Genomic DNA, 14,557 nt, shown 5'->3' with positions numbered 1-14,557 from the left:
GAATGCGGTTGTTATTTATTTTATGTCATGTTTTATTCTTCCTGTACACAATCTATATTTTCTATAGCCCATATCGCACCCCATTCGACATGCTTTGCAAAAAGACAGGATAAGCCCAAGCTACACGCCGTCGCTCTCAGCCATTTTGCGACTGCAACGTCCGATAATGACATATGAAGGGAGGTCCTCTTTTAAAGCCCGTTTAAAAAGATTTCCTCCATAAATATACCGGTTCGGGTAATGGTAAAACTTTTATGGGATATCGCCACACTCTCCCGGACATGGCCGCATTAAACGTGACGTAAATACCAAATTTTATCAAAAACCTTTTTTTTCCTTTTCCAAACACACGAAATATATCGCAGACTCCAAAAACGCATCAATTTTACTATCGGCCGATAAAGGGTCAAATAACGTTTTATTGTTTGTATCTCTCATATACACAAAACGCGTAAAAATAAGACGCTTTAAAAATTGCACATAAACGTCGGGTTTATGTGTTATTATAAAAAAATATATAACGCGGCAGGTGTACGGCATGGGAAGGATAATATTCAATCATCTATGTATTTCACGCTAAATTAGATAAGATTATCGATACGTTTCGAGAAATTGTTTGCTAGCTCGTTATATTAATACCTATATCAGAGACAGTCATGTGTAACGTTGGCAATATTTGTCATAATATTTCACTTCCTGTGAAAAATGATCTGCTTTTCCTTCTTTCTCGAATCAGTTCAATAGCTCGGAATTCGAAGAATGCCAAGCGATCTTCAGCCCTGTTTGTACGTATTGCACGTTATAGTGTATTAAATATATAATATATATATATATATATATATATATATATATATATATATATATATATATATATATATATATATATATATATACATATATATATATATATATATATATATATATATATATATATATATATATATATATATATATATATATATATATATATATATATATATATATATATATATATATATATATATATATATATATATATATATATATATATATATATATATATATATATATATATATATATATATATATATATATATATATATATATATATATATATATATATATATATATATATATATAAACATTATATAATTTGGAAGAAATATTTGTATATATTATGTTAAACGATATTTTTATTTAGAAATATAACATCATAGATGATAATCGTTTATCTCAAGTGAACCGATACTTGTATACAAAATGTAATAAATCATAACACACTTGAGTTGTCATATGATACAAATTAGAGTTGTGTGTGTATGTAATTGATATGTCGCAATATGTTGTTTAATTAATCAAATCATATCGTTTGTGTCATCAATTGATTTGCGTATCAATTCGCAATATATAATACAGTATGATGTGTAGTTTCTATATATTTTTTTATTCAGATTTTTTTAAATATAATAAACTCTAGTTATATATTTACATCTATAAAGTTTTTTTTTATAAACAAGTAATATAGAGCTATTAATAATATATTTATTTATATCAATTCGAAGTGTATTTATGGCAATTCGAACATATTGATATTATGACAATCAAAATCATTTGTAATGTTCTCAGTAAAGTTCTGTGTTTTTCAGTGGTTAATTAGCAATTGATCGTAGCCTTTATATGCTGAAAAAGATAACTAATGATGATTCAAATTAAATATCATGTAGATTATCTTGAATGTGATATATATGTAAATGGTTTTAATTGCTGTCTGCAAGTTTACAGAATTGTGTTTCAATGTATTTCTTTGACTTCAAGACAACAAACAATACGAGCGCTTTTTGCTTTAATTAGCGAGTAATGGTTAACAATGCAACCTGAAATTTACTTAGCCATTGAAACAAAAATACTATAAAATGTAACTAGTTAAATTATACACAGGTACGGTTCATACAATATCAAATGGGGGTGATATTATGTTTTAAACTTATAATTATCATAAAAGTTAAGATAGAGAAGTCTGTAAGCAGCTGAACTGATTCCCTGCAACAGTTTTATTACAAAAAAATATATTTGTAATAAAAAACTACAATTAAAAGTTAAATAAATATCACTGGATCCTAAACTTTTAGTCTGGTACTGCCAAAAAAATATTTATGATAAATATGTGCTAACATGAATTTATTTTTTAATTATTTCACAATATTTATATCACGTTACAGTGAAAGTATATTTTTATATTTTCACTAGTACAATTATCATTTCACTAACTGTTGCAGTAGAATTATATTTTAACCGATAGGCGTTAATGCAATAAGATGCATTAACAAAAAAACAAGACAATAGCCCTCGTTACGACCAGAAAAAATCACATAAATAACACGCAAGTGTTCTTATTCACCGGTTCCACAAGATTCCCGTTGCATTATACGACCTTGGACAATGTCCATCGGGCAAATATCGTTTTCTAAAGGTGTAAATATAATCTAATAAAACTAGATCCCACCCGCGTCTCACTAGCTACAAAATCGAATCCCACAGGGTTCAAATTTTAAAATGTCATGTAGATCTTTAGTGCCAGACAATCATTAATAATGATAGTTCTAAGGTAGTAATATGCAGTTTACAATTTATATCACAATTTTAAATATTACTAAACATATATTTTTAGAAAAAAATGCCTCTTATATAATCAGAAGCATAAGAATTACCGACTTATCGTCAAAAAGTTACTATTTTTAATTTAAAAACTGATCATTTAATTAACAGATCACCCAGAAAAAATGTAGTAACTGTAATGCTTGTACTACACTCTTTGGAAGTTGTTCGAACCGAAGTTCAACTGAAGTCGGTCGAGGTCGCTGACTTCCGAGTAGCGGCCACACTGCCACAAATTTCATAAGCCGTCCGGACGGCGGCCGTGACTGACGTCCGCACGACGCGGCGGCTGCTGTCACGTACAGCTGGCATATTTGCGCTTAATCTAAAAATGTGCCAAATAATTGCAATTTTTAAATTGTCATATTAATAAAATTACGCTACTGATAATTATAAAAGTTTGTGTGGGTACTCAGCAATACAATTTCAGTGAAAATTTTTCGGTCGTAAATATTCAATTTACGCAAAATCTTTGTCGGCTTTTGCAAAATGCCATAAGGCATAAAAATGATACTTCAGAATACGAACACCACATCAGTGACTATCCTAGAATTTGTCGCCATCGATTCTAAATAAGAATTCGTTATGGTGTGACATATATATAACCCGATCTAGGATATTAAAAAAGATTTTTTTTAACAAAATCAAGTACCACTAATTATTTTTTAATTATTTAATTATATATGAAAAAAAATATAATAATGATATCTGTCAGAAGAATATACTATCAAAAATATAATTAATCCCTTTTGGTGCCCTAAAATATTCAAGGATGTCAGTAAGAGTCTGTTGAAGTCCCCGATAAACATGTGGTATTATAACGTGATCACGATGCAGCGCTCGTCATGCATGTTGACCATAGGACGCCTACGTGCATATTTAAATTGAACCGAGTTACTAGTTTTATCTCAGTTTGTGAAAAACCATATCATTATCTCTCTTACTCTCGTCCCTTAACACGCGAGATAGCGAAAGGGTAAGTATCTCACCGCTTGCGCTCGAAAGAGCAACTCCGACTTCAGTTTTTTTGACTTCGGTCCGTTTGCCGACAGTGTTCGGAAGCGCTCGAATACCCCACTTTACCTCCCGTTCTCGGTAACCTCAGACAACTTCCGAGAGATTTTAGAGCGGGCAGAACCGAAGTAACCCACTATATTCTCCGTCCTTGGCCAACCTTCGCCAGCTTCTAGAGAGTGTAGTGCAGGCATAATAAACACAGCATTCACCGCAGCTGCTTTATTTATTTTTTGTAGCATTAACAATTAAGATGTTAAAAGAATAAACTTGTAACTAGAAACGATGTGTTTAAATGAACTTTATCATTATTTTTCAATAGAAATATTGTTTCATACCAACGTCAAAAAATATTTGTTTTTTTTTACACAATACATTACGTCCGATTTTTGTAACTTAATGTTATGTTATCGTATAAATTGATTATTTCCAATTCAATACAACATATTTATTGACCATAAATCGGACATTCACGGTTTGGATTAAACTGTTCTGTTACAACACAAAACATCTATCACATGCCTCTAAACGCATTTTCCATTCCATTCGTCTCGTTTAACGACCCAAACACGAGTCCCTTGAAATAACATACCCACAAAGCACACACATGGTATCCAATCAATCAACGGCCGTGTGCTAAACCGACATTATCATCTTGAATGGCTCATCGCGAGTCATTAGCTCCCCATGACATGTCACTCTTGGAAAGAGATTCGCTGCACAGTAGCTCCAGTTGTGGTGCGTTGCTTGAGCGCATCGGCGTTAACGTCTCAATGGCGCTTATCTCTGGAAAGTAGGGCCAGTCCCTTCGAAATGATAAAAGTTTAAGAAAGCTAAAAGGGGCGATAAATCAACGCGGTGACACTTGCCGCGCCAGAGGGAGCCGTGGGAATAGATTTATGGTCGCCGATGCCCACGAATCGATACTTGTATCGGACGTCGATTGTTTTTATTTAGTGCCTTGGCAGCCTCCCGAACGAAAAAGCTGACGATTGATCGCTCGGTGAGGGTTGGAGGTTTGGTGTTCTTTTTCCACCTGTGCGCCTCCTGTTACTTCCTGTACCAATTATAAACGTGTGACTGCCGCACAGTGGCAAAGAATGACTAGAAGTGTTCAACTTGCCTTTGTATACATTTTTATTTTAATTTATTTGACTTGGGCTCATTTATTTTAAATCTCAAGAATACCTTGATGTGCAATATAAGCTTTGTTATTTCTTAAATAAAAATAATAGCTTCTAAGTAAAACAATCTGTACAATTTCGCTCATTGAGCTCAAAATATTTATTTACTTTTTAACACAGTTATCCGTGTTAAATTTAATAATAAAGACTAAAAAGATCTGGTAACTCGCATTCTATTCTGATAATGAAATATAATATACATAAATTTCGTATGCTCTTTTAAAAGAACACTCGCCTTGCTTGAAGGCGTCTAAAATATATAAAACTGCATGGCTAACACTTTTTTGTCATTAATGTGTTTTGACATTTATCTCTGTAAGTTTGCACGTTTTCTTAAACATCGAAAATTACTCAAGAAGGAGATTAATTGTTGTTAGTGTATATAAGTCAATGAAAGACTTAGGTAAAATACGAATTTATTTTTATTAAATCTAATTTCACCGATAGCACATTATTGTTAGTAAATTAGAGCTATTTGCAAAAAACATAAAATCTTAATTGCATATATAAAAATGCTTTTATTTTGTAATAAGCATTTAAAAATAATTACAATATAACTTTTATAAAATGAAATATATAAGTGCCAATGTGTCTATTTATATATAAGGTAAAATTATTTAATTATAAATTATTAACACTTTCGAGTCCAAGTGCTTTGTTTACTCACTATAAATCAACTTATTATAGCATTGTCTGCGTCTAAAGATCGAGTTCAACTTTAAATTTCGGACATAGCTAGACCAAGGTTGAAGTAAGGGGGTAGTGGTTGTTTTTTGCTCTTCAATGTAGCTCCAACTAGTGCGAGCTCAGATAAATTCGCATGAATTCCAAATTGGAGATATCAGGTGATAGTTCCGAATAAAAGTTAATAATATACTAGAGAGGATTTCTTTAAGATTTTTAATACATATATGATATTCCCACTGAGCTGATGTAGCTTATTTTTATATATTTTTATACCTAATATGTACGACCTAGCTTTTTTTAATTAATGATCACGATATTCTTCCATGAAATTAGAATAATTCGGAAAAACCTAATCTGTGATGATCGCTTAGAATTATATTGGTGTTCAAAACCAAAAATGAATATCCATCAATAGGGATACACTAGACATTAGTGTAAAATATAGGACTAGACAAAAGCCCTCGTTATGACTAGAAAAAACGCAAAGATTCTCTGGTGCATTGAATAAATATTTCTTTGTTACGAAACGGTCACGGAAAACAATTTATCATCGGAAGACAAAAAGCACAGTAAGGCTGCAATATTTCCGTTTCACAATTCGACCTTGAAAGGATGTCTATCAAATAAATGTCACTTTAAAAAGGCGTATACATTTTTCGTTGTTCTAAGAAGCGAGTGCAATGGTTGGTTGGATGATCGCTGCATGATTGTGATTAGTTAGCAAGCTTTGCAGCACTAAATACTTAAGGCTGGTCTCTAATGGAAAGACGGGAGACACTATCAGACAATGTCAGATACTAGCAGATTCGAAGACACTGCCCCCTCGTGGACAACATAAGTTCATGGACGCTCACAATCTGAGAAACACTCCACCATACGAGCACCGCACAGAGAGATAAACTTACACTATACTGTCGCTGCCACATCAACCAGAACTCTGAATATTCCACTGACATCATCCCTTCGCCAGCTTCTCCACTACCGCTCTGAGAATAACGATACTCGCAATATTTTTAATTTTACCAAATAAAATTCTTACTGGTTTATAACCCAGTCTTACTGTCTACGAAGTCACACCCCTTAGGGTTAATAATCCTTAAAAATATACTCCTACAGGCGCTATAGATAAAAAACAAAGAAGGAAATACGGGATTCAAACATATTCTATCGTGCTAACAAAAATGTTCTTCTACTATTGTACGTCATAGCGTATACTTATGACGATTCATTTAAAAATATTTGCGTTAAAAGTTTGAATAGATAGAGATTTGAAAATTGTGCATTCAAAATGTTGCATTTGTCAATGTAATAATGTAATTGAATATGCCCCAAAATGCTATTAAGAATGCTTTTCGCTTATCCCTTAAATTTATTTTATTATCACATACACGAATTCACTTTTTTGTAATTACAATGTAACGTTTTCATGATTTTTTAAGACTAATGTCATTTTGTTTATTGCGCTTTTAACGCATATTGCGACAAGTTTTTTCGCACAGTCAATGCATAAATTTTAATGGATGTTTTCTAGTTTCCACAGTGTATAAAAATATTTGTTTTGTTAAAATTGTATTTATCATTCTAACCATCATATTAATTTTATGAATAATTGAAAAAGTTTAACATATTCATATAGAAATCTATATTTAGTAACATACTGTATAAAATACAATTTTATCTATTTTATTCCTCGTTTTTACATAAATTATCATACAAAACCAATAAATATTGGTAATTAGGATTTTATTATCTAAATAGAATGAGCTATTACTTTTTTGATTGAATTGTGTGCCTTGAATGAATAATATTTTCCAATTGTAAAAAAAAAAAACTATGTACTTTACTGATTTTATAACGTTATTATTGGAACATGTTTGTAACTACTATTTACACAAATGCTGGAAATACATATATTTTTAGAATATTAAGATGTTGCTACAAAAATTTTAATTTATACTAACATATACTTGCAAAAATACTCAGATTTATTATTAATTATATTGCTAAAACATAACAGGTGTTAGCCTAAAGCATTTTAGCGTTGTAATATAACTCATACAAATAATCAACAGGTGTAAACAACACAATGAGTGACTTAAAACAAAGTATTTATGCTAAAGATTGAACAAAATATATAAAATGCTTAGTCAAAATATTTAAACTTTAAAAATTAAAAATTTTAGGCTCCACTATTTGTTTAATATTATCAAATTCATAATATTTACCTATACCTACATACAAAATATATTTATTTTTCTTTGATTTATAATCACTAAAATTTAATAACTTTTCCTTTACTGTGATGTTAACAAGTTAACATATTATCTTGGTATGAGAATATCGCTATAAATAGCTCAAACAAAAGTTTTTTGTGTTATGTATCTCTCTGCAATAAATTTTCATATAAAGTTAGATAATAATAATATATAATCATTAATCTGAAATATTACTAATACATATTTTATCAACAAAATCGACCGTCAATTCACAAATTTTTGCTCCACACGGGAGTCGATTTCTCAATATTATTTTTTAAATAAATATCTAGTTAGCTCAATTTCGGCATCTATAAATAATTGTGATATTCATGTACAGTTTTAGTGTAGCAGTTAATGCTCTGATAATCTACTTAAAATCGTGGTATTTAAAACTTTAAATAGTTTTTTTTGAGCCATTATCGTGTTATTTATATGAACTAATTATTATTAATTCGATCCCCTATTATTGGAACAGAATTTCTCACGTTTGGTCAAAAAACGTCCATAATAACAGCGTAAATAGTCTTTGGACAGAACCATACAGTAACATTGGTTTTATGATGTCATGTCATGCGGCATGTAGCCGCGAACTGTAAGAAATAAGGAAATATTATATTGTTTGATTTGCCAACAGATCGTAAAATTTTACTGACCAGCCACTGAGTTCATAGTAACATGTGCACAGAAATACATATATAGGTACATACAGTTTCACACCTAACTACGTGTACATAGTGAAATTTGACTTGAAAGATTAGATTTGCTTTGTCATACATTTGTTAAAATTAGAAAAACCAAAGCAAAGCCTTCAAGTTATATATTAAATAAATAATAAACTAAATTTTTGTTTATAATATATAAATTATTTAAATGTTATAAATATAACGTTGAAATAGCTAAAATGACTTTCACCTTCATACGTTAAACCGGGCACAATATATCACTCCTAATCTTTCTCAGTAAACCTCTTTTCTAGTTTCGCTGTTATCTTTATTCGTTCTTGTTCTTAAACAACGTTTGAATGTTAAAACACATGTGGGTCGCTAAATAGTGGTCAGTGTGAAAGAACTCTAATCCGTTTACACGAGTAAAATAGTTAAACAAACCGCTAGACTCTCAGTAAACCACGATTAAAACAACACATGCTCAAAAAAGTAAAAATGTTCACGAAAATCTACAGGAGCAAAGTGCTCTGCAAGAAATTAAATTTTTTGCTACGTTATTTTTAAAAAAGTTCCTAGAGGTGATTAATCATACCAAAACGTCAATTTTAGCTTTAAATTGTGAACGTTCAATTTCCACGTGTCCAATCCACGTGACATACGTTCAAAGGACGAAATCCATTCACGGTATTGACGCGAAAAGCTTTCATTGCAGCTGACGTTAAATAGAAGCAATCGTGCTAATTGATAAAGTGCTTAATTTATTAGTATAGCTTTTTAATCAAGTATCGGAAAAGAATGCTTATTTTTTCAATTGATACAATTGAATCTAAATTAGAAACTTGATCGTCCAAAAACTCTTCTAAACTTTTAATATAAAATCTATATTCGGAAAGAATAGATACTAGATAATTATTAAAAATGGAAGCCATATGTATTAAACCTTTTTTGCAACTAGCATTTCTGATGTGGTTTACTTCTAATCACAATGACGTTTTAAACAGGTTTATTTATTAAAATTATGACCATCGTGATCTGACGGGCTAACCAAATGCGTAACGATTGTTTAAAGTATAAAATATATTACAATTTTAAAATTTATACATAGTATATACGTATGCATACATACAAATGAATATACGAACACACACACAAACATATACACATATAAGTAAAATCACAAAAACAAGATAAAAACAGACACAAATCACTTTGTCCCATACAAATTGAACCAAAACCACATATGTACACGAGAAAATGTCAATATCTCTATGCACAGTATTGAGCAGACGAACGGACTTTACCAGAGAAGAATTGGCAAGTGCTCCAGCTCTAGACTATACAGGCAAGAACAGTGGACGCGACCGAGAACTATAACCACCTTCGGAGCCCACACTTGGAGCTGCTCGAGCACTGAAGAGTTGTCTACGATGCCTTTGAGCGATTTTCAGAAGTATTTTGTAATATAAACACTTCTGCAAGTTTGCAAAGAAGCGTATCCTAGCGCTCCCAGAATAAAAGCACTGGGAATCAAGAACGGATAATACATGTATTCTTTCAAGTATAAATATCAAAAGAATTTACGCTGTACTTTTTCCAGCTTCATTTCAATACATTGACTCATTACGCCTGGAATCCAAATAATAGAGCTAGTTTCTAGTGTGCTGCGGACTAGAGCATCGTAAAGAGTGCGCAATACTAAAGTATTTCTAAAGTAGTGCACATTTCTTAAAATAAAACCGAACATTTTTAAAGTATCTGCAATGTGCAGACTAAATTTCCAACGTTTTTCGAAAATCATATCTAAATCCCAAGTAGAAGAAGACCTGTCTAGAATATATCCACCGAGATGGTAGGAATATTTTGCCGGCATCGATGACCTTGAAAATAAAATTGTGTGACATTTATTTACACTCAGAAACAATTGGTTATAGTAGGCCCACTTCCATAAAGGATTGAGATCCTCCTGCAGGATTTACTAAAAAAAATTGAATAATGCATTGCTGTTCCTATGTCATTAATGAACAATAGAAACAGCAATAGACCCAAGTTGGATCATTGAGGTACTCTAGTAGAGGTCTTATATCGTTCTGAAAAAGAGTTTTTATACTTGACGAGCTGTTATCTATTGGTCAAATAATTTGAGAAGATATTTATAAGACCTTCAGAAAACCCAAAATAAGATCATTTTTTTACAATTAAAGCATAAGTAACTATCGAATCTAATCAAATGCCTTTTCAAAATATGTGCATAAAACATCCACATGTACACCAGAGTTCAATGATATTGAAACAAATTTAGAAAAAATATTAGTGACAATGGATCGATATTGATGGAAACCATGCATACACTTGCAATAAATAAAAATGTATTCATGCAATATAAATAATTTTTCAGGTGCTGAAAGCAACGCTATTGACCTGTAATTGTCAATGTGAGATTTAACGCCCTTTTTATGAATCGGGATGACCTTAGAGCATTTCTACAACTCTTGAAAACGGGAGGAAGTTAAATAGTTCGTGTATTTAAAGCAAAAAAAGTGGCTTTCATGATAAAATAAATAAGTGAAATGTCACACATACAATGATGTTCTAATTAGCTTTAAACGATTAAATTATTTGGACAAACAATTAACTAATAAGACTTTTATGACGTTTGAATAAAGATATTTTTTCTAAGCTCACAATCTTAAGGTATTGCATGTTAAATTATGTAATACTTCTCTCTATATATGTGAGAGATAAACAATGAAAAAATATATCATAAAGCATATGTGGCTAGGATTGGTTTTCGTCACAAATTCGTTTTTCGAAGAAACTATCTACTTCGGAGAATATTTAACTCAAACTACATACTTAACGTTTTAACGTCTATTTATACACGCCCAAAACCGATAGGGAAACGGTTCTCATCACCCCAGATCAATTATTAATAGTCCACAGCATTCAAATTAACACTAATTGTGACAAATGTAGAAACGACGACGCGTTCCGTTTACAGTAGCTAAACTACAATAATTATTCCAATGCGTGTGATTCCTCATCGGATCTATTGTGCGTCATTTTAATTCACTGATAAAATATTTATGTGTCTAGTGGGGGTTTTAAATAATCCAAAATGACAGTTGCTACCTCCTGTTATTTACAAACATATGGGGTTCAAGTTTTATAGTACTAAAAAATTATTTTCGAATCAAAGGGAGGTACATACCTATGTTTGTTCCGAAAAATGATTGCCCTGTGACCCTCAGGATGGCGAGAGCGATGAATGTGATTATCCTGAAAGTAAATAAAAACAGAATTAGTTATGCACATATACATTAAGATAACTTAGTAACACGTGGTATAAATGGATTAATTTGCTTTATTGTAAAATAGGTTTTTATATCTAGCTCCAAACTTTAAAAAAAAAAATATATTGCGTTCAAATTAACTGCATGATTTTCTTTTAATAAAAATAAGTTTTTAATATGTTCTCCTAAAAAAAAGTAGTACCTATTAAAAAACTAAAATTAGCTATTGCACAATATTTAAAAACATTTTTAAGAAACATCAAATTTTTTGTCACTTCATTACAATTTTTTATCACGATGTAATAAAATAAAACAGGTTTTATATACAATAAAATATTATTTTTTTAAATATGTAAAAATCACATTAATTATAAAATAAAACTTTAAATTATGAATTTTTAAAATAGCTTTAATATTTAATATCATTTTGATGTAATTTTTATTATGAGATATAATAAAAATTACATCATATATTGCAATCAAATTACTAATGATTTAAATTTATTTTCTAAAGAAAAATATCCAGTGATGCGAGGTTTTTAAATAGCAGAGGAAACCATCAAAGAAGCTGTGAAATATTACCTAAGAAGGACCGTCTGACATTTTCAATCAAGAAAACATACATTTAGATTTTTAAAAAGAATTCACACTTGTGTAAATATATACATAAACATCTCGCAATGTATTGTCTACTTTGTTTTGACACGTATACACGTATTTGTATTATTTTAATATGAACCATAAGCTTATTCACATTTAGTGATTGCATTTAATAGATTTTTAAGTAATTACAATAAATCTTTAAAATTATCAGTTATTAATTATTATGTTCATAAAATGTTTATAGCTTTTTCAAGAAATCCAGTTCCTTTCTAATTAGCTTCACATAGTTTAAAACGATAATAAAATTGATTTAAAATAACATGCATGTGCATGCATCGCATACCAAGTTGCATTGCATTGCATACAGCACAAGATTTAAATTCTTTTTGCCCTTTGTGATTTAAATAAAAATGCTTCCACATGTGAAAAATGGCCAACGAACGAGGCCAAAGTTACAGTCGGTTTGAGGAGAATGCCATAATTTCAAATCAGCATTGAAATGTATTACAACTTATTATGCAAGAAGGATGCAACACTTGTCAACACAACTATAAATCGTCAAGCTAAACGTGGGCTCATGCATTATCTTTAAAATACTTGAGACACAAAGTGATGAACGACGTTGATATAGTATTAAAATAATTTATAAATAAAAAACAGTGATTATGAGCAATGTGGGCTAATTTGGTGTACATGTGTTGTTCGAGAGCATTGCTTGTTTTATGGTTCAACCGTTTCGAGTATATTTTACACTCTAAACAAGAAACTAGACTACAAAACAGACGATCTAAAATTATCTCATAAGTTACTGCACGTGCATTAATTAATGTCAACGTTGATTTGTAAATTAGTTGAGCGCAGAAGTCGTAACAAATCAGCAAAGTTGAACAGAAAGGTTCTTGGAAAGCGTAACGTTGATGCGCCTTTAACTAACAATGTCTCGTAAAAGTTAAAAAGTCCATATGCGCTAAACCTACCTCTGGTTTTGTGTCATCGCATCTGGAATAATGCCAACAGCATTAAGTCTATCAAACACACTCTCGTGATGCATATTATATAGTCAGCCATTTACGATTTACAATATTACCACCACGCTTAGATCTTCTTGGAAGTGCAATTCTGAATAAAAAGAAAATGTCTAAGTAAGGACTGTCGTAAACTATAAATGTGGCGGATTAATCAATCTTTATCGAACTTAAAATAAAGCTGTTAAAATATAATTTGAAATTTAATATTATATGGAAGTAAAGACTCAATTGTGTAATTAATATTGATTTTGTTTAATGATCATTAAAAGTGACTTTCCTTTTCAAAGACATAGATACATTTATTGTATTTTTATCAAATGTATTTTCATTTAATATATACGTGCAGTTAAAATAAATTAAGAACAAGTAACGACCCTATAATTAAAATTTTTTTATACTGTAAATTATAGTATTTTAACTGTTCAATAACATAAATAAATTGACATTAAGCTAATAAACACAAAATAAACATTGAATCTTTTAAACTCTATATGTAGGTTTCTGTTTTTAGAATAACTAAAAAATACATATGTTTGTACTTATTATTGCAATATTCATTGCGCTATTATCATGGCAATAATTGGGTAATAAATCCCATTATTAATATTTTTTTAATATCTCTATTGTATCGTTGCCTACAGTGTTATTTCAATAGGTTTTATTAGCGAGAACAAAGAGTAATTAGTAAAAATTAGAAATGGTGCCATTAGCATGATTATTTCTTTTTAATATTCCTATCAATATTATAGAATAGATAAGTGTATGTGTATGTATACACAACAACAAAAAATAATATGTCTGTATTTTATAGCAAAATACAGACAGAATCGATTTTATTTTACGTTTCTGTATTTAAATAAAAAAAATATTAAACCCTTATTTTATTGACTTTTTTCAGAAATATTTGTTTATTTTCGTTTTTTTTATCACTTAATTGACTAAATAAATTGAATTTTTTTTATGGCGGCCGATATAAATTACACAGACAGAAAAATAACGCAATTTTAATGTCCTCGCCAGCAAGATAATATACAACTCATTAAGAGTATCAGCATTTTTTATAGCATAATATAATAATCACATAAAATCCACATTTTACGAACGCGCGAACCTGAAAAATCATTTAATAGAGTTAGTTTTACAAAAACAGTGCAATTAAAAAATATGTCTGTCTGTGTTTAATTAAATAAACTA

General features: G+C 30.1%; 1 protein-coding gene across 2 annotated transcripts in view; it reads right to left on the bottom strand.

Moving 5' to 3' along the window:
* Mp (collagen XV/XVIII-type protein multiplexin) overlaps positions 1-14,557 on the bottom strand; it is a 486,190-nt gene that overhangs the window by 418,056 nt on the left and 53,577 nt on the right. For both annotated transcript variants that reach the window (XM_088194596.1, XM_088194597.1), the window contains exon 2: positions 11,651-11,718. In XM_088194596.1, coding sequence (XP_088050722.1) covers positions 11,651-11,718 — 68 coding nt within the window. The remainder of the gene's footprint in view (positions 1-11,650; positions 11,719-14,557) is intronic.

This window comes from Plectrocnemia conspersa, unplaced genomic scaffold (assembly GCF_051122295.1).
Source record: "Plectrocnemia conspersa isolate PC_06_02 unplaced genomic scaffold, ASM5112229v1 ptg000010l, whole genome shotgun sequence".
Classification (NCBI taxonomy): domain Eukaryota; kingdom Metazoa; phylum Arthropoda; class Insecta; order Trichoptera; family Polycentropodidae; genus Plectrocnemia; species Plectrocnemia conspersa.
Note: the sequence above shows the minus strand (reverse complement) of the source record. Positions and strands in the feature narration are given on the sequence as shown.